This window comes from Lutra lutra, chromosome 6, assembly GCF_902655055.1.
Source record: "Lutra lutra chromosome 6, mLutLut1.2, whole genome shotgun sequence".
In the NCBI taxonomy this organism is placed as follows: domain Eukaryota; kingdom Metazoa; phylum Chordata; class Mammalia; order Carnivora; family Mustelidae; genus Lutra; species Lutra lutra.
The window spans coordinates 130,782,635-130,803,833 of record NC_062283.1 but is presented as its reverse complement, the minus strand read 5'-3'; the positions used below and the strand labels follow the sequence as shown (position 1 = coordinate 130,803,833).

The 21,199-nt window shown below is 38.7% G+C and overlaps 2 protein-coding genes across 13 annotated transcripts in view; one reads left to right on the top strand and one right to left on the bottom strand.

The window, feature by feature from the left end:
• CEP57L1 (centrosomal protein 57 like 1) overlaps positions 1–16,774 on the bottom strand; it is a 71,248-nt gene extending 54,474 nt beyond the window's left edge. For 2 of the 12 annotated variants that reach the window (XM_047733498.1, XM_047733503.1), the window contains exon 1: positions 16,681–16,760. Coding sequence is in view for 3 of the 12 variants with exons in the window: in XM_047733505.1 (XP_047589461.1) it covers positions 16,672–16,704 (33 nt within the window). In the remaining 9 variants the exon portion in view is untranslated. Of the gene's footprint in view, positions 1–16,427; positions 16,551–16,671 lie in introns of those variants that run through there. The other 10 variants (XM_047733505.1, XM_047733496.1, XM_047733497.1 and 7 more) reach the window with 10 other exon arrangements.
• A 442-nt stretch (positions 16,775–17,216) lies between these two features.
• The window catches only part of SESN1 (sestrin 1), a 119,709-nt gene continuing 115,726 nt past the window's right edge, over positions 17,217–21,199 (top strand). The window contains exon 1 of the mRNA XM_047732820.1: positions 17,217–18,458. Within this exon, the coding sequence (XP_047588776.1) occupies positions 18,180–18,458 (279 nt within the window). The 5' untranslated portion in view covers positions 17,217–18,179. The remainder of the gene's footprint in view (positions 18,459–21,199) is intronic.

Here is a 21,199-nt window from a genome sequence, read left to right as displayed (position 1 = left end):
CACACTATCCATACTGTAAAAAGTAAACATCTATCTTTATTCCATGCCAAACACAAAAATAAATTCCAGCTAGACTCAATGCCTAAATGTAAACAACAATCTTTAACTATTTTTGAAGAAAATATAGAATATGTTTCAGACTTTGGGTATGAAAGACTTCATAATAAACAAGACAACTTACAAACAGGTAAAGTGATAACAACTAAACTAAAATTAAAACTCCATGCAACCGAAGATACCACTGACAAAGTTTAAAAAAGCAACACATGTAACAAATAAAAGATTAGTATTGGAATTACCAAAACTCCTACAAATTTTTAAGAAAAAGCTTAATAAAGGGACAAAAGATATGAAGAGTAGTTAACAGATGAGAAAATATGGATATCCAAAAGCCAAAAAGATACTCAACTTCGGGAAATGCCATGCAATCTGGAAAATGGAAATTAAAACAATGAAAAATTATTTCACACCCATCAGACAAAAACTTAGAAAAAAGTCAATATTTGGCAAGGATGTGGGGAGATGGAAATTTCCATGAACGACTGGTGGGAGTGTAAACTGGCAGAAAATTTTGGAAGACAATTTAAAAATTGTGATGCTGTGTATACCCTATTACTCAGCAACCCTACTTCTCAGTTTTATGAATGAAGCCTAGAAAAAAATGTAGACATATATAGTGATGTTAATTGTAGACTCGCTTGCAATAGGAAAAAAGGAAAAAAAACCAACTTAACTATATATTAACAAGGGAATGGAGATAAATTGTATCACATTCATATAATGAAATATCATATGGCAACTAAATAAAAAAATTAGATTCACATTTAGTAACATGGATAAGCTTTAAAAATATATTGTTCAGGGAGCTTGGGTGGCTCAGTGGGTTAAAGCCTCTGCCTTCAGCTCAGGTCATGATCCCAGGGTCCTGGGATCGAGCCCCACATCAGGCTCTCTGTTGAGCAGGGAACCTGCTTTCTCCTCTCTCTCTCTCTGCCTGCCTCTCTGCCTACTTGTAATCTCTGTCAAATAAATAAATAAAATCTTTAAAAAATATATATATATTGTTCAGTGAAAAAAGCAAGTTATAGAATGACAGTATTATAAGTTGTCTTTTATATAAAATCTTTTTAAAACACAAAGACAATATATTATAGTACTAACGACACTTCTATATACATGTAATTTTTTATTCCATCAAAAAAAAAACAAATGAAGGAAAATGTTAATATTTGAACAAAAGTTACAAAACTGTTTACTAAATTACTCTTTTTTTCCTTTTGTTTGAAATATTTAGTATTTTTAAATGACACAAATTTTAAAATCTTAAGTAGATAGGTATATACTCACATAAAATATGTGGGTGTGAAAAACAGTAGAAAACTGTAGAAAAAGAGTAGAAAAACAAGAATGAAGCCAGCAATGAGATCGGTTTCCAAAATTTATGTCATAAATTGTACATACATGTTAGAGCTAGCTCACAAATCTTTCAGTAAGGGCAAAATAAATACATATTAAGCAATTTTATTTTTTTAAAATATATTAAAATAGCCAGAAATATTGGAAATTTAGACATTCAAAGCACATCAGAGTAACTTGGGAGACACCAAAGGCAGAAGAACTGGAAAAAATTAAAGAGTGAATTTTTTTTTTTTAAGATTTTATTTATTTATTTTGACAGAGAGAGATCACAAGTAGGCAGAGAGGCAGGCAGAGAGAGGAAGAGAAGCAGGCTCCCCGCTGAGCAGAGAGCCTGATGCAGGGCTCGATTCCAGGACCCTGAGACCATGACCTGAGCTGAAGGCAGAGGCTTTAACTCACTGAGCCACTGAGGCGCCCCTAAAGAGTGAATTTGATATAAGTTTTCATTCATTTACTGCAGAAACAAAATAACACACATGAAAGAAATACACTATATTCTGAGAATAGTATATATGAGAAAATAAGCTTTTTAAAGGCTGAGAAGAATAGAATTCAAACTGATCTTGCTGGAAAGAATTCAAATCAATTTTGCTAGGGACATCTTAAAAATAAAATCTAAAGATTCAAATTGAAAAGCTTCTGGGATTCACCTGGGCAACACATACACATTCATATATACATCTAAGGTATACACATAACACTTGGTTGATGAGCTACTTTCCAACAAATCAAAATAAGAAAAACTAGGTAAGCAGTTGGAGGCAAAACTTGAATATTACAAGTTTTTTTTTTCAAGAAAAAAATGGGTAACGGGGCGCCTGGGTGGCTCAGTGGGTTAAGCCGCTGCCTTCGGCTCAGGTCATGATCCCAGGTCCTGGGTTCGAGCCCCACATCGGGCTTTCTGCTCAGCAGGGAGCCTGCTTCCTCCTCTCTCTTTGCCTGCTTGTGATTTCTCTCTGTCAAATAAATAAATAAAATCTTAAAAAAAAAAAAAGAAAAAAATGGGTAACTATGTATGGTGAGAGATGTTAACTAGACTTAATTGTGGTGATCATTTCACAATATATACAAAAATCAAATCATTAAGTTGTACACCTGAAACTAATACAATGTTATATGTCAACTATATCTCAATAAAAAAAGAAAAAAGTCTTCCAATAAATCACCTGAGAAAGTAACCACAGGGCTTCCTTTACTTATTATCTAAAGATTCATAAGGAATATATATATCTTTTTTTTTTTTTAAAGATTTTATTTATTTATTTGACAGACAGAAATCACAAGTAGGCAGAGAGGCAGGCAGAGAGAGAGAGGAGGAAGCAGGCTCCCTGCCAAGCAGAGAGCCCGATGCGGGGCTCGATCCCAGGATTCTGGGATCATGACCTGAGCCGAAGGCAGAGGCTTTAACCCACTGAGCCACCCAGGCGCCCCATATATATATCTTTTTCAACTACAAAATTAATTTCTGAAAAAGAAAATCAGACCTTTCACTGCGGAGACTCTCCTTCTCCATCCCTTTCACTTTATTTCCTTTTCTTTTCTTTTGTTCCATGAAGTGGAAGTGATTTTGTAATAGTACTGCACAACAGCAATCACAAATTAGTATCTAATTTAATTAACTTTTATTGCCTTTTACAAATCTAAATCAGGAGGAGGTAATGAACAAAAAATTTAAGAAATTTTATTAATCTCCTAGGTAATAGTACACACTTTCCATAAACTCATAATATCATGCTTTTCAAAAAAATATATTTATTTCTTTGAAAGGGAGAGAGAGCATGAGCGGGGGAGAGGCAGCGAGAGAAAGGGACAAGCAGACTCCCCACAGAGTGGGAAGTTCACGTGGGGCTCGATCCTAGGACCCCAAAATTATGACCTGAGTGGAAGTCAGACCCTCAACCCTCTGAGCCATCCCTCTGAGGCGCCCCTCATGCTGGGCTTCTGATTAAATATGCAACTCAAGAAACATGGATGATAACACAGTGAGAACTAATATGTACTTCTTATGTTTGATGTGATCACTATAAATGCAGGTTAAGAAGGTCAACAATTTTATCACAAATCCCTCATGGCAGGCTACCTCTAAAATCATAATGTGCAATGCAATAATCTTGCTCTAATATAAAATAGTAAAATTCCATGGTCATCTATTACTCAAAAAAGAAAAAGAGAAGAAAAACCAAGTAAACATTTGGAGATAAAATTGCTTGTGATACTAGGGGCGCCTGGGTGGCTCAGTGGGTTAAGCCGCTGCCTTCGGCTCAGGTCATGATCTCGGGGTCCTGGGATCGAGCCCAGCATCGGGCTCTCTGCTCAGCAGGGAGCCTGCTTCCTCCTCTCTCTCTGCCTGCCTCTCTGCCTGCTTGTGATCTCTCTCTGTCAAATAAATAAATAAAATCTTTAAAAAAAAATTGCTTGTGATACTAAACAGTAGATAATTAACATAATTTCTTTTAAAAACAAACTGAAGTCAGTCATCACATAAGGAAATATTGAAGGTTCAGATGGCTTCAGCATGGCATAGAAAGGTGAAAGTAGGGGAGAAACTATAGATGAGCTTTTGTAAACCTGTATCACTAGGCAGAAAAGTAGCAAAGAAATGGCAATGTAGACAAATAACAGGGTATCTATTCCTAATGGTAAGAAGTCTCCCCAACAAATAATTTACATGTGTAACACTCATCCAAATGCACATGTTAGCAACAGATAACAGTAAAGTAGCACTGAAATGAAACTGTTAGTATAGTCTCCTGATATGTCCAGATAAAGCTCTCCTTGGCCCATCTTTGGGTTGACTTCAAGCCTCTCCCCAAGGGATATTTTTGAAAACAATGCTTAAATGGTTGATGTATCCAATATACTCTTTTTTAAAGTTTTTTTTTAACCTTTTAACATTATTGATCAAAATAATAATTTCAGAGCCAGCAGAAACTTTATTTATGAAAATATAAGTAAATCTAGGCACAGACATTATTACACCTTTCACACAAAATTAACTCAAAATGGACCACAAACCTATGTGTAAAACACAAAACAGTAAAATGTCTAGAAGATAACACAGGAGAAAATCTGGGAGACCTTGGTTTCAACAATGACTTTTCACAAACAACACCAAAAAACATAATTCATGAAAGAAAAGCTGACAAGTTGCCTTTATTAAAATTTAAAAGTGCTCTGCAAAAGACACCGTCAAGAGAATGAAAAGACAAGCCACAGACTGGGAAATATCTGCAAAACACATATCTGTTTTTATCATACCCGATAAAGAACTTGTGCCTAAAGTTGAGTGGTTCATTTTCTTATTGTTGAGTTTTAAAAGATGCTGTGTATACAAGCAACTCTTAAAACTCAACAATAAGAAAATGAACCACTCAACTTTAAAATGGGCAAAAGATGTGAACAGATGCCTCACCAAAAGAAGATAAATACAGGTGGAAAATAAGCATATGAAAAAATGATCAATACTGTTTTAGGGAATTGCAAATTAAAATGAGATATCATCATTTACCCACAGGAAGGGCTAAAATCCAAAACACTGACAACACCACAGGTGGTAAGGATGTAGAGCAAGGGGAACAGGAATTCGTTGCTGATGGAAATGCAAAATGGTATGGCTACTTTGGAAGACAGCTGGGAATTTATTACAAAGCTAAACATAAGATTACCCAGCAATCCAGCAATCATGCTACAAGTTATTTATTTAAATGAGTTGAATTTTATGTCTCCAAAAAAACCTGAATATAAATGTATTTTATAGCAGCTTTCTGTATAATACGAAACATACAACATTCTGGAAAAGGCCAAACTACAAGACAGTAAAAAGACCAGTGGTTGCCAGGGGTTCAAGGAAAGGGAAGAAGGCATAAATAGATGGAACATGGGTAATTTTCAGGGTTATAAAACTATTCTGTATGATCTTGCAATGGTGGGTACACGACATTATGCATTTGTCAAAACCCAAAGAATGGAAAACACGAGAGTGAACCCTAATGCAAATTACGGGCTTTAGTTGGAAAAAAAAATTTACTTCAACTGCCCTCAGTTCACAGATGAAGACTCTGAGGCCCAGAAAGATCGACAGACTTGCCCAAAGTTACACAGAAAATTAAGGGCCCCAGCTATAGTCTCTTATTACGAATAAAGGTCAAAGAGAAGGCTGTTTGTTTATTTAATTCAGCCCTGTTAATACTTGAGTTGGGCTACCATTAAAGACCTTTGAGCCTTTCTGACCATGTGAGATATTAAACAAAATAAGGGTACAAAGAATAAAGAATTCAGCTTAAGTTTTGATGCTTCCATTTTAAATACAAGTATGAGTAAAAGGCTAAGAAACTAGAGCTGTGGGCATGGCACCTTAAGAAGGCAGAAAGCATGGGTGAGCCTGGTGGTGGGGATTGAGGAGGGCACGTACTGCACAGAGCACTGGCTGTGGTGCATAAACAATGAATCTTGGAACACTGAAAAAAATAAAATTAAAAAAAAAAAAAAAGAAGAAGGCAGAAGGCCCTTCTTTGGGGAAGGCAGAAGAATGAACACTTGAGCTGTAACTTGGTATTTATGCTCTATTGTTTGTTACCCGCCCCCCCACCCCAAAATCTGTCATGAGAAAAAAGCTACTGCTTTTTTTTCTGAATACCCACCTTTTGGGGGGGAAGGCATAGAGCACTGTAAAGAAGAACCTGAGTTTTGTCAGGATGCAGACAGGCAAGGTTTCCACTTCCAGCTCTGCCATTTACTAGCTTAGGTGTTTTGAGGCAAGTTATTTAAATTCTCTGGGCCTCCGCTTGCTTATCTGTGAAAATGGGGATAATAATATCTACTTCATAGAGTTACTGGAAAGAAAATCCATATAAATCACCTGGCATAATACAGGCACAGAGTAAACACACTGAATATTAACTACCGATAACAGCAACTATAACTATTAGATTTTACATATGTGTGAATGTGTATTAAGCATGTCTTAAAAGTTTTTAGGATAAGATAGGACACAGGAAAACAAATATACAAACAGAAGAAATGGTGCCGCACACTTAAATGAATTACATACATTATTTTATGGAGTCTTCTTAACAAGTCTATGAAGTAGAGAGTCAGCCAGTGGGTCAAGAATTTGAAGAGCGTCTACCATGTGTGAATCACTGTTTGAGACACTGAGAGTATAGCAGTAAACAAGATAGGGTCCTTCACAGAGAAGAATACAAAATAAAACAGATAAATATGATAAATAAAATCTTAAAAAAAATTATAAAAAAAAAACATAAATATGTTCAAGTGGATAACTGAATTGCTGTGATGAAGATTAAAAAGGGTATTAGGTGGTCTGTTTTAGCTAGAATGGTCAGGGAAAACATCTCGAAGATACGGATTTTGAGATAAGTCTAAACCAGTGAGGAAAAGAGTCATTTAAAAATCTTAGGTAAGAGCATTCTGAGTAGAGAAAACAGCATATGCAAGGATCTCAAATTTGGTATATTCAAAGATCAGAAATGGATAACAACATGTTCTGTCTTTTATAGATAAAGAAAATGGGTCTTTAGAAAGATTAGCAATGTGTATAAGGTAAATAAATGGCAGAAGCGAGAATTTAAATGTCTAGCTTCAAACCAATGGTCTCATGGAATTGTTATGCTGCTTCTCCCCAAAGTTAGCAAAACATCTCAATCTGTTCTCAGCTACGAAAAAATTCTGCTTCCCAATCTTCTGAATGTATTTATGAAAATTTACCAACAGAAAGCAGTTCTTCTAAATTCAAAAACATGTTTACTTTATTTGTTGTATCAAAAATAAGGCAGACAGTGGGGCACCTGGATGGCTCAGTTGTTGAGCATCTGCCTTTGGCTCAGGTCATGATCCCAGGGTCCTGGGATCGAGCCCCACATCGGGCTCCCTGCTCTGTGGGAAGCCTGCTTCTCCCTCTCCCACACCCTCTGCTTGTGTTACCTCTCTCACTGTCTCTCTCTCTGTCAAATAAATAAATAAATAAATAAATAAATAAAATCTTAAAAAAAAAGGGCAGACAATATGAAACTAAGACTCTAAATTAAACAGTGTAAAACTGTATCATATTAAATAAAATTTTATGTGAGTATTAATTATATTTCCCTGAACTATACATTCTTTAAATGTTTCATGTCATATAGATATATTCAACATATCTATATGATATGAAACATATCTATATGATATGAAACATGGTATTTTCAGTAATTTTTATAATAAAGCTGGACATGGAGGTCTTGCTAAGAAATAGAATCTTTTATGCTGCTATTTTATGAAAAAAAATCGCTGTATTTTTACTTTTTATAACTTTTCCCAATTAAGAAGATTAAAACACAAAATATTATTAAAAATAAATTTTAAATTTGAAAAAAATGAAATATAATGCAAGGATCTCATTATAAAATTTTAGAGAATGCTGGCAATACTAAGATTATACAAAATAACACTCTTCAGTTCAACTACAAAGCACTTTTATAAACATTTCATCAATCTCAATCAAACTGAATGACAAATATTACTTTACATAAAGATGCTTATTTATTTGAGAGAGAGAGCAAGCATGGTAGATGGTGGGGGACAGATGGGGCAGAGGGACAGGCAAAGAGAATCTTAAGCAGGTTCCATACCCAGTGTGGAGTCCAATGCAGGGCTCGATCTCATGACCCTGAGATCATGACTTGAGCTGAAATCAAGAGTTGTATGCTCAACTGACCAAATCACCCAGGCGCCCCCAAAGATGACTATTTTAAAAGATACAATTTCTTGAGTACCAATATATGCCAATATAAACACTTTTGTGTTTATATGTGCAAATCTAAACACTTTATATACATTATCTCATTAAATCTACACAATAGTCATTGGGGAGTAGGTAATTATCCTCCTTGTACACATAAGAAAGCTAAGGCTATCTCATGTCTGACATCCAAGATTAGGGAGGTTAAATAAAATTGGCCAAATTCATACACCTAGCAAAACGCAGACTTGGGATTCAAATCCAAGACTGTGGAGTTCTGAGGTCCACGTTCTTCTCACCATTTGAATATATAGCTATACTTCTCAACAAGTTAAGATTTCATGTGCAAAAGTTGTTCCAAAGCAGTACTAGGTACTGCTCACTTGCATGACTTGTAAGTCCTTCAAACAAGATATTAACATGTGCAAACCTGGACTCAGTATCTTCCCATCCCAAGGCTGGCATTTCTGGTATATTCCCTACTCTGATTAATGGAAGGAGTTAGTCTTCACCATCTGGAGAGTAGTCAACCCAGGACTTTTTTTTTTTAACTCCCATATCCAAACAGTCATTAAATTCTATTGATTCTACATCCTAAACACCATCCTTTCTTCATTATCTCTCATATAAACCTTCAGCTACTACTCTATCTCTATGGCTCACTGTTTAGCCAAGCTTCTTCAAAGAGTGGGCTATATTCTACATTTATGCTTCTTTTTTATTTCTTTTAAAGATTTTATTTATTTATTTGACTGACAGAGATCACAAGTAGGCAGAGAGGGGGAAGCAGGCTCCCCGCTGAGCAGAGAGCCCGATGTGGGGCTCAATATCAGGACCCTAACATCATGACCTGAGCTGAAGGCAGAGGCTTAGCCCACTGAGCCACCCAGGCGCCCCTAGACTTTATGCTTCTTAAGGGCAATTCTGAACAGGAGTTTTTTAAGTATGCTGCTATATACTTATCGCCAATCAGAGTTGTCTGTAGTAGGTTTTCAATAAATGCTGAATAAATGAATGCAAATGTCTGGCTTCCATCCCTCCATCCCCCTGTGAGTGTACTGAAAAAGGTCATTGATGAATTTCTGATAGGAAAACTGCACTGTCTTCTTTGGTAAATAAAACCCAGATCTTCTGAGGCTGACAATGAAAGAAAAATCTCCATATGCATAAGGGAAACTTACTGAGTTCTTACTGTCCTCCGTATTTGAGTTCCCCTTGGAGATCTTATTAGCACTGTCCCTCCCCACCAGCTTTCACTGGGAGAGTGTTGTTCCCTCTACAGTGCTCTTTCCTAGTTAGGTCTATGATCATATGACTTCCTTCTGTATTTTGATATAGTAAATAAAAAGTTATAAAATTTAAATACGACTTTACTAAAGCTAGAGAATTAAAAAAAAAAAAAAGAGCACAGATAATAAAAGGAAACCAGGTAGCAAATCTTCTTCAAATTTTCTCTCTGGGGCTTTGAGGCCTCATTCTATCCTAGTTACTGATCTATTTTTCAACTGGTTAGCACTATTTTAGCACCCACCACTTAAGAATCCACGCCTATCATATCCCCTCCTTAAAGACTAAATCTAGAAAGCCCAGAGAGATCCAGAGTTACCCATGCCCACTTACTTAAATTCTTTTAACTGAGTTTTAGTTTCCTGAGCTGGAACGTACATTTGGTACAAGCCAAACAAGAGAAATGCCAGCCCTTTAGGAGACCCTCTTATCCTCAGGGAGCAGCATGGTTTTACCCTAAAGGCCATCCCAAGTCAATCAATCTTTATCTCAACACAGCATAGTAATTCAATATTAATATGGTAATATATACCAGATGGATATATTATACTGTAACGGGGCTACTAGTTGTCAACCCACCTAGAAACTTCATCTTTCTAGACTTGTCGGTAGCACTGTGCATACTGACGAATATTCCTTCTGAAATTTTCAAATCTCTTAGTTACCCATCTCCTGGTTTCCTGGTTATTTTCTTCTTTTCTAGTTAGTTTCAGACTACCCTGGCTGATTTCTTATTCTGCATTCTCTCCACAGCCAAGTATGTTCACTTGCATGGTTATAGTATAATGCTAACACAGTGGTTAAGTTTTGGGTCAATTCTATGATTTTTGTAGCTATGTAAGCATAAAATAATTTGTATGCAAAGTGTAAACAGAGTGCCTGAAACACAGTAAGCACTTAGATATGATAGCTTAAAAGCAAAATAAAACAAAATATTCCAAAAGACTTATAGTTTCCAAATGTATATCTCTAGCTCAGATGTTGTTGCTGAGCTTAAGACCAATGTACCTTCATATGAGATGTGGGGCCCAGGAAAACTTGGGAATAAGATTACTCTCTGAGGGCTGAACTATAAATCAGTATATAATGGACCAAAGCAGATATATGCAAGTTAGCTTATAGAGTCAGAGACTAGGCTACAATGCAAATGTTTTAACAGGGATGCCTGAGTGGCTCAGTCTGTTGAGCGACTGCCTTCAGCTCAGGTCATGATTCCAGGGTCCTAGAACTGAGTCCTGCACTGGGCTCCTTGCTCAGCAGGGAGCCTGCTTCTCCCTCTGCCTGCCACTCCCCCTGCTTGTGTTTGCTCGCTCTCTCTGACAAAATAAAATCTTAAAAAAATAAATGTTTTAACATATGTAACAATGTTTCTATTAAAAAGAAGAGTCTGGAATGGAAAAAGAGAAAAGGCAACTCAGAGAAGAAAAAAATGGAGGTAATTAACGCTCTACAATGGAGGTTCTCATAGCTAAATGCTATTAAGTGACCATAACACATATCTAACTTCCTTTGTTCTGATTCCAAGTTCTAAGCAATCTGATGATTTTTCATGTAATTTTCTTACAGAGAAAACTCCTTGGTCAGAGAATCTATATGCATTCTACTTGGCAAATATATCAAAGTATACTAATAAACTGGCATCCTGATAAATCCGTCAGTCACTCACACACACACTGTCACACATACACAATCTCCATATCTTACAAACTCTCATAAACTTAGCAAGATTGTGTTTCTAAACTCACAAGATTTAGGAGTACTTTTTTTTTTAATGGTAAATTCATCAATGAATTTCATAATAAAGGCCTCTTAGGGACCAGCCAGTCAACTTTTTCCTTGATTAAAGCACTCTTCATTTAAGGCAGCAACTCCTTGGGGCACCTGGGTGGCTCAGTCCGTTAAGCCTCTGTGTCTCAGGCTCCCTTTTCCGCGAAGGGGAGTCTGCCCCTCCCCCAGGACCTGTGCACACACGCACTCTCTCTCTCAAATATATAAACAAAATCTTTTTTTAAAAAAGAGGCAAATTTTCTAAAGTGTTTTCACTATAATAAAGTACCTGCTACCAATTGTCTTGTTTTTGTTAACTATATGTAAATATACAATACCTTTGAAAGTTCTGTGACATTGTATTTTCTTCCATTTATCCATCAAATATGTACTAAGTTCATACTAGATGCCAAGCACTGTACTCAGAGCTGCAGAGGATGAGCGAAAATCAACACAGCTGCTGCTCTTCTGTGCTTAAACTTTAGAAGCAAACACACACTGGGGCACGTGGATGGCTCAGTCTGTCAAGCATCTGACTCTTGATTTTGGTGCAGGTCATGATCTCATCAGGGTCATGAGATCAAGCCCCATGCTGGGCTCCACACTGGGTATGGAGTCCGCTTGGGATTCATTCTCTCTCTCTCTCCCCTCTATCACTTTTGCCCTTCCCCTACACCCCTGCATGCTCTCTCTTTCAAGTAATAAATAAATTTTTAAAAAGAAGCAGGCACACTTTCATAACATTAACACAGACTATTATAAAACTACATTTGTAGCTCATTAGCAAGTAGAGACATGGTAAAATAAGAGTATATATATATATATATTTAAAGATTTTATTTATTTATTTGACAGAGAGAGAGATCACAAGTAGACAGAGAGGCAGGCAGAGAGAGAGAGAGAAGGAAGCAGGCTCCCCGCCGAGCAGAGAGCCCGATGCGGGACTCGATCCTAGGACCCGGAGATCATGACCTGAGCCAAAGGCAGCAGCTTAACCCACTGAGCCACCCAGGCGCCCCAAGAGTATATTTTTAATAGTGACATTTAATCAGATCAGGAAACTAAGAAAGTGGTATTTGAGCTAAGATCTATAGGAAGGAGAGTCAAAGACAGGCTAAAAAAGTCTGGACAAAGAAAACAATACAAAGGTACTACATCTGTACTCACTGTCTCCAGTTTTTCTCCCATTCTCTCTTAAATAAAATGACCATCTGACTTTTATACCAAAAAGTATACCAAAGTATACCAAGTATACCAAAACTGCTCTCAAGATCCTCAATGAGCTCCATATTACTAAATACAGTGGTCAGTTATCAATTCGTACCTCACTTGGTCCAGAGCAGCACTTCATGTACTGAGAACTCCTTCCTCTTTAACCACTTTCACTTGGTTTTTAGGATACCACACTCTGTGGGTTTTCCTCTACGTTCATCGGCTGCTCCTGCATAGTCCCCTTCGCAGATGACCCCAGATCAACCAAACTCTAAGGAGTGCCTCTTTTTATGATACCAATTATTCTCCGGCTTTAACTGCTATTAAAGCACTACTATGAAATCCAATTATTCTATCCACAGCCAGGTCTTTCAGCTCATCTCTATACACACTTATCCAACTCCACACTTCTACTTGAATATCTTAGAGACATCTCAAACTTTACATGGCCAAACAAAACTCTTGATTTCCACCTCCTTACCTCCATACACAAATCTGGAGACTTTCCCACAACATTAAATTCCTTACTTCCTGTTGTTCAGTCTAAAAACTTTGGAGTCATCTTTGACTCCTATACTCTTTTTTTTTTAAATTTTTTAAAAAAGATTTTATTTATTTATTTGAGAGAGAATGAGTGAGAGAGAGCATGAGAGAGGAGAAGGCCAGAGGGAGAAGCAGACTCCCCAAGGAGCTAGGAGCCCGATGCGGGACTCGATCCCAGAACTCAGGGATCATGACCTGAGCTGAAGGCAGTCGCTCAACCAACTGAGCCATCCAGGCGCCCTGACTCCTATACTCTTATACCTCATACCCAGTCTATCAGTAAAACTTGTTGGCTAATAGATCCAGACTGTGAGCCTCTTCCCGCTGCCTCCACTGTTAACTGCCTGGTCCAAGCTACCACTATCATCTCTAACCTGGAGTATTACTTTAGCTTCCTTACTAGTGTCTCTGCTCCTACACTTGCTTCCCCCTGGTCTATGCTCAACACAATTTCAAAGAAGTAATCATTTTAAAAAGCGCAAATGCAACTGATCTGCTCGAAGCCCTCCAATGGCTTCCTCCTTCAATTAAAAGGTCAAAGTCCTTTCAATCACCTATGTGACGACCTTTCTCTGTCCTCATGTTATTCTCCTCCCTTGCACTCATTGTGCTTGAGCCACATTGCTATTTCTTTGCTCCTGCCAACTGGCCTTCCTATGAGCTGTTCTCTTCACAGGAATGTTCCTCCTCCAAGTATCTGCACAGCTTATTCCTCCTCCTACTTCAGATCCCTTCAAATGTGCCCTTCTCGGACCACCTTATTTAAGAGTGAACCTTGCCCCCCCAATCTGGCACTTCCTAGTACCCTTCCTGGTTGGCTCTTTTTTTCTCTCCACCACATTTGCCTTCATTTACCACATATATTACATACTTATTGTTGATCTCCCCTTAATAGATGCAAGCTCTTATGAGAGTAGAGACTTTTGAACAGTTGATCTTTGAACACTGTGGGCGTTAGGAATGCCAACTCCCCACCAGGAAGTAAAAAATCCCACAACTTTTAATCCAAGTAACTTTTGATGCCTCCGCTAAGCTTAACTACTAAAAGCCTACTGTTGACCAGAAGCCTTATGGATAATATACATGATTGATTAACACATATTCTGTATTTGTACTATATACTGTATACTTAAAATAAGGTAAGCTACAGGAAATGCTATTATGAATGCCATAAGAAAAATAGATTTACACTACTGTACTGTATTTATAAAAAAAAAAAAAAAAGAACATGTAAGTGGACCTCTGCTGTTCAAACCCATGTTGTTCAAGTGTCAATGTATATTGTGCTCAAGGATGTGTGATTTTCCCATTACATAGCAGATACTTAAAAGATGTTTGTTGAGGGACACCTGGGTGGCTCAGTTGGTTAAGCAGCTGCCTTCAGCTCAGGTCATGATCCCAGCGTCCTGGGATTGAGTCCCACATCGGGCTCCTTGTTCTGTGGGGAGCCTGCTTCTCCCTCTGCCTCTGCCTGCCACTCTGTCTGCCTGTGCTCGCTCTCTCTCTCTCTCTGACAAATAAATAAATAAAATCTTAAAAAAAAAAAAAGATGTTTGTTGAGTGTATAAATGGATGAAGGGAATATGAGAACCAGTGACTGAAGAAAGATCTGTATGGCTGAAGCAGAGATAGATGTAGAGTAGTAGGTATAATATTAGGTGAGGCTGGAGAGGTGGAAAGGGACAAAATGATACTATGCTTTACAAAGAAGTTTTGCCTAAGAATAGTGAGATAGCAATCAATGATTTTAAGTGAAAAGTCTAGTCAAATTTGCATTTCAAAAAGATCATTGTGACTCCAGTGTGGAGAACCAATGGAGAAAGGCCAGAGTGAACTATCCCTATTGCAACGATCTAGGCAACACATTATGGCAGTTTGGAAAAGACTGTGCTTGTGCAGACGGTGGGAAAAGGATGGATTTGGAGGATATTTGGGAGATGAGATTGAAAGGACTTGGTAATAATTGGCTATAGAGGCATGAAGGACAGGAAGAAATTAATAATGTGTAGTTTTCAAATTTTCACAAGTGGGTGGTAGGATCATTAACTGAAATAGGAAACACTGAAAAAGAATCAGACTCGTTAAAGATAACCATCCATTTGGTTTTAGGCATGTTGAACTTGAAGGCTTCTGAGGTATCAAACAAGAAATATCAAGGAAATGGGTATATGAAAACTGGATATGTAAAGGAGGATAGAGCTATACATTTAAAAGTCATAGGTGGTAGTGAAACCATGGATATGGAAGGGATCATATTCAATTATGTGATAAGGGGACCGAGATTTGAGAAACTACCCTACTCTTTGTGCACTGGTCAAAGGAGGATGAGCCCAAAAAAAGACAAAAAAAAAAAAAAAAAAAAAAAGAATGCCGTTTTGATTTTTTGAAGTCATATTCATAAGAAGTTCACATTTAAAAAAAAATTCTGACTTAAATCAGTAGCGGAATTTAAACCAGTAGCACAGAATATAAACCATACCCAAAGCTTTCCAAATTACATCAATTCATCGAAACTTATCTGTTCAAGGACAGGTCACTTTCAGAAACTACCTGGAAAATTCACAGTACTTGTCTCCTCACAGCTACAGAATACATCAGTAGATAAAAAGTCATCCCTCCCCAAATATGGGTGATTTGGCTTATTTTGGTTTCCTGAAAGTTTCATACCTCTCTCACTTCTAGGCTTCACCCTATGCTGTCCCTTTAGCCCTCACCCTATGTTGTCGCTTTAGCCCTCTTTCCCCAGGATGAAGATTTCCCTGGCTTTCCAGGATTAACCTAGGGATCTTTCTGGCCATTCCAGATAGCCAGATATCGTATTGTACTAAAACTGTGCATTTAACCATTAGATTATGTAACTAGATAGGGACTGTCTTTTCCACTGTTGTATACTCAGTACCTCACAGGGCTAAATTTTTATCTTTTTCATTTTTAAATTTTTTAAAAGTTTTTATTTAAGTAATTTCTATATCCAGCATGGGGCTGGAACTCACCCCCCCCGGGGACCAAAAGTTGCATGCTCTTTGGACTGAGCCACCCAAGCGCCCCAGGGCTCAATTTTTAGAAATACATCTATTCCGCAATGTGAAGAATTAAAATCTAATTTGGTTCTCAGTCCACTGACTATCTTGACTTTTCTCAAGAGGAATGACTTTTCAAAACCAAACAGTAGTTTTTAAACAAATGAACCTTCTAAATGTACTAAGTTTTGGAAATTTGTATAGGTCTTTTTTCATGCAGTATTCCTGCAAACATTCATTATCTAGGAATCCCCTTAGTCTCACAAAATGGATTTGAAAACTCGCTTTCAAAGCCCTGCCTGGGATTTCATTCTACTGAGCGCATAAAACACAGAACACCCCTATGAAATGGCTAACAAAAGTGCAATGCACAGGGATACCTAATCCCTCGAGAGCGAGTCCACCTCAAAGGGCTAAGCGGAAGCCGCAGCAAGACGCACCGGTTTCTACAGCATCCCTCTTGCCCGGCCTTTTGCTGCTCTCTAAGCGGCTTGGGGTCGCGATCATTCCTCGCGCCTTCATATGCCCTCGGCCTTGGGCACCCGGCCTACTCCTTCCCAGGCAGATTACTGGACACTACCCCTGGACTAAGGAGGACAGCTCTAGATAGCTTGGTCTCCAAAATACCTGAGGAAATGGGAGAAGGAAAAAATCCTGTCAAAGAAAAATTGGCAGCCAACCTACAGTGCTCACCAAATCGACGCTCTCAACCTCCATCCGCGCTAACCGTTGGCTCGAAGGCCACTACAGGCGACGTCGCAGTGGCTCCTGGGGACTGTAGTTTCTATCGCCGACAGAACGCGTCGATACATCAAAACTACATTTCCCAGAAGTCAATGCGAGGACGCCCTGCCTTCTTAAATCTCGGATTTGGCGTAATAATGAGACTGTCACTATTTTCACGCTAATTTTAAATTTCGATTCAATTTCTTCCAGATGTGTGTTTACGCCCTCTTTCTTTGCCGTGCTTGTCTTGTCTATAATGGTTTCAGTGTACTTCAATTCCTTACTTTTCTCTCCCCTTCACCAGCCGGGAGAATCCCAACGTCAGAGGACGAAAAACGCCACCGACGCAAAAATGCCCTTTAGGCGCATGCTCCCTGCTCGCATCACGCATGCGCAGCAGCCGGCAGCAGTTGGCGGCCGCTTGCGGACTTGGGGTCTAGAGGTAGCCGGCTGGAGGGCGGGGCTTTTTCCAATGGCTTTGCCTCCGCGGGTCGCGTCTGCTTGGGGGGGAAGAGGGCGCTGGGGCAGGGGCGGCTCCTGGGTTATGCCGGGCGGAGAAAGGGGAGGGGCTGGGGGTGAGGACCCCATCTCCCCTCCCTGCTCCCGCCCTCTGGGCCGAGCCCCACCGATGGGGCTGGGCGAAGGGGCGGGCTCTGCGCCTCCCGCCTGGCTTCTCCGCCAGCTTCGCGGCCCGGCCCCGCTTTTGGGGATTGCGGCCCAGCCCTGTGCCCGTCAGGTTTAGTGGGCGGTGGGCGAGGACGCAGGTATAGGAAAAGAAAAGGCGTCTGCTCGGGGATCCGGAATCTTGGGGCAGGAGACACTTTCCTCCAACGCTACAGCCGGGACAGCGGCTGCCAGAGGCGGTCGCCACCAACGAGCGACTGGGTCTCCGGCCGCGGCAGCCAGTGAGCAAGGGTTTGGCGAGATTTCCCCACCAGCTCCCGGCGGCAGCTGAGGGGTAGGGAGGAGCTGCAGGGGGCGGGGACTGGTGCCGGAGGAGGGGCGGGGTGGGAATGCTCCTGAGAACCCGGTGGCTGCCCAGACAAAAAACCCCGAATGGCTGGAGCGCCTTCAACTGTTACCAGCCTTTTTGGGCAGAGCACGGATTTGACAGCTCCACAACGTGAGGATATCCGCTGACCCCGCGAGACGGAGGAGAGCACTTCCCCGGGACTGCCTGTCCAGCAGAGCCAGCGCTGTAGGGTTTCAACTTTCCAACTTGTTTTAGTCTCTGACAAGAAGACTGCCCCTTCATGTAGGAGAGGGTGAGTTCTGCCTCGCAGATTGGTTGAAAGCAATATAAAAGACACTTCTGGTTCCAGATGTCTCCCAGACATTTGTGTTTTCATGACGATTCGATTTCTCTGATTTTATTCTTACATTTCTCGTTTTAAAAATACAAAGTGCTTTTGGGGACATGCTGAAGGGTAACTGAAGACGGCAAAGAAAAAAAATCTCCAGTTGTCATGGCTGAAGGGGAGAATGAAGTGAGATGGGATGGACTGTGCAGTAGAGATTCAACTACTAGAGAGACAGCACTGGAAAACATTAAGCAAACCATTTTGAGAAAAACCGAGTATCTTCGTTCGGTGAAAGAGACACCTCTTCGTCCATCAGACGGGCTTTCAAATGCTGTTTCTTTGGATGGGTTGAATAAACTTCTTGCTCATCTGCTGATGCTTTCTAAGAGATGTCCCTTTAAAGATGTAAGAGAGAAAACTGAATTTATTTTGAAGAGCGTCCAGGTAAGAAAACATTGTAATTACAACCGTCCATCTCCATGTAGTACAGTGCAGTTTTACCTGCAGTTATTCACGTTGTATTTGCTGCTAGGTGGTTTTGTGAACCCATTACAAATTCATTCTACAGCTTAAATTTAGAGTGGCTTGGAAGACGTTGAATCTGGAGCCAAAACTGTACAAGTGGAACTAAAATAAAAGCAGTTTTCAAATATAAGTAAACAAGAATTGTCCTTCTAGAGAGTTTGAGCAGAAACTGTATCCCTCCCAGAAAAATACGAGAAAGTTACAGTTAATTGCAAGTAAAGACTTGCTTTTCCTTATATTCATTTTTACGTATTGTTAGGAAGTATAGCCAGTATACTTTTCACATTGTTACCAACAATATTCTGTGTGGAAAGTTTCTTCATTTAAAAGCCTCTCAAATGATAAAGGATATTAAATGTTTCTTCACTTGTTCAAGATAATTGGTGAACGATTTTCTCATGTTCTTTGAAGCAAAACAAAAAATCAGGGTCTGTTCTCCAAAAACCTTTTTAAAAAAAATGAATTACATAAAATAATAAAAGCCTCTATTATAAAGAAGCTAACATCTTCAGATTAAAAAGTTGAATCCAGGTTGAGTGAATGGTAGAAACATTCATGGTAAATTATTCAATTAGTTTTCTCTGTGTTTGCCTCAATTGTTTGATTTTTTCTTTTTCACATATGTATCTACTTAAGTTTCAGTGTAACAGATGAAAAATATTAGTTTTCCTCCTGTTCTGTATGTGATCAATTTCTCCTGTTTTATTGGAAGATTTATTAGAAGGGTTTTGTTTGGACTTGTTTGTTTAGAGAAAGGTTGTTTTTAGATCCTAAGAATGGTCAGTAACACTATGCTGGTCAGTCTAAATTACTCAATCCATGTGTTGTTCAAAGTCATTTATGAGAAGTTCTTAAAACTTATAGTTTACTTGGATACACACACACGAATATGTAAGCTAAGATTAATAGTTTTTCTATTTTGGTTAGTTTAAAGCAACAGAAAAATAATCATGTCCATAAAATGAAGACTCTTTTCAAGATCTTGGGATATTTCTTCTCACAAACAGTTTGGGAACAGTTGTTACAATTCATTTATCCAGAGTTATCAGAGAGGAATTTTCTAGATACCTGAAGTTTACCCTTTAAAGCCTTGAAAGTTATTTCTCTCTTTCTTAGACTGTAGTGTCTAGAACAACCATTTTTTTCCACAATGGGATCATCATTATGCACATCAAGTACTATTGTTTAGCTGAGGGTGGAATGTATGGAACTACATGGTCCATATTTTTGGAATTTTTGTGTTCAGTTTTTAATAGTTTTTCTGTTTCTCCTCTTACTGTCAGTATACTTCACTTTGTTCTCTTCCTGAATCTTTAATTTTGCTGCTTATTTATATTCAAATGGGAAAGAAGATAACCAATTTAGTTAATAATTGTACTGAAAACAGAAGTAATTAGGCTCTGGGGAGCGCAGTGTCAAAGGACTGTGATATATTGGTAAGTAAATGGATACTGGAGTCAGACCTGGGCTCAAATTCTCCTCCTTTATTAACATACCTCATAACCTTGGACAAGTTAAGTTACTTGATCTCTCTGAGTTTGGATTCTGACATCTATGAAATGGGAATAATAACATAGAGCTGTTGTGAGAATTAAAGATATAAAGTGCCCCAGTATAAAATGAATGCTTCTTTCCTTTTTCATAAGTGAAAGACTTGGACTTTGTGATATATATTTTAAGATTCATTCATCCTGGAAAAAAATTAAAGAGTCTCCTCCACTCTGAAGGTTTTCCATAGATTTATGCTCTTCTTACATCTCTGCATCTACTGCACTTAATTCTTGCTACTGTTGTAACAGGCACTCTACTTATATTGTGCTGTCGTCACATGTTTATGTCTGTCCCCTTCAGGAGGGCCGTTAAGTTCTCAAGAGTATTGGCTGGGACCTGGAAGCTATTAAATATCCAATGGATGAACAAATTTATATTTGGCTTCTTTTTATTTCTTATCAGCCTGAATAAAGTCACCAGATTAGGGAGTTTCCATCCCCAATCATTCATGCATGCCTTCATACAACAAATGTTTGTTGAACCCCTGGTGAATGCCATTCTAAGAACTAAGAACCAGTGGTGAACAGTTTTGATATTTTACTGGAGAGACAGACCATAAAGAAATAAACAAATAATGTAATTTCAGATAATAAGGGACGACTTTGAGAAGAGATGATACTTAAGCAGAGATTTGACAGATGAACAGATATAATCCAGGCAAGAATGATATTTGTGAGGGGGACATTCCACACATAGGGAACAGTTGTGTGAAGACCGACCTCATGGCAAGAGAGAGCAGATGAGTTCTAGGAACGGAAAGTAACACAATGTGTTTGGAGTATGTTTTTGAAGGGAGAATGAAAACGTAAGCACATTCTCTGTCAGATCTGGCTCCAACACTTTATTAGCTCTGCAATGTTGAATAAATTGCATAATTTGTCCTTGACTCAGTTTCCTCATCTGCAAAATTAAGATGATGCTCACAATGAGAATAAAATGAAACAGTGCTTCCAAAACATAGCACAGTGCCATAGCACATAAGAAATGCTCAGTAATATTAGGAATTCTTAATATCTTTAGGCAGGAGTTGGATAAACACAATCTTGTAGGGCAAGTTGAGAGTGGTAGACTTTATCCTAGTAACAATTGGAATCCACTGAGGGGCTTTG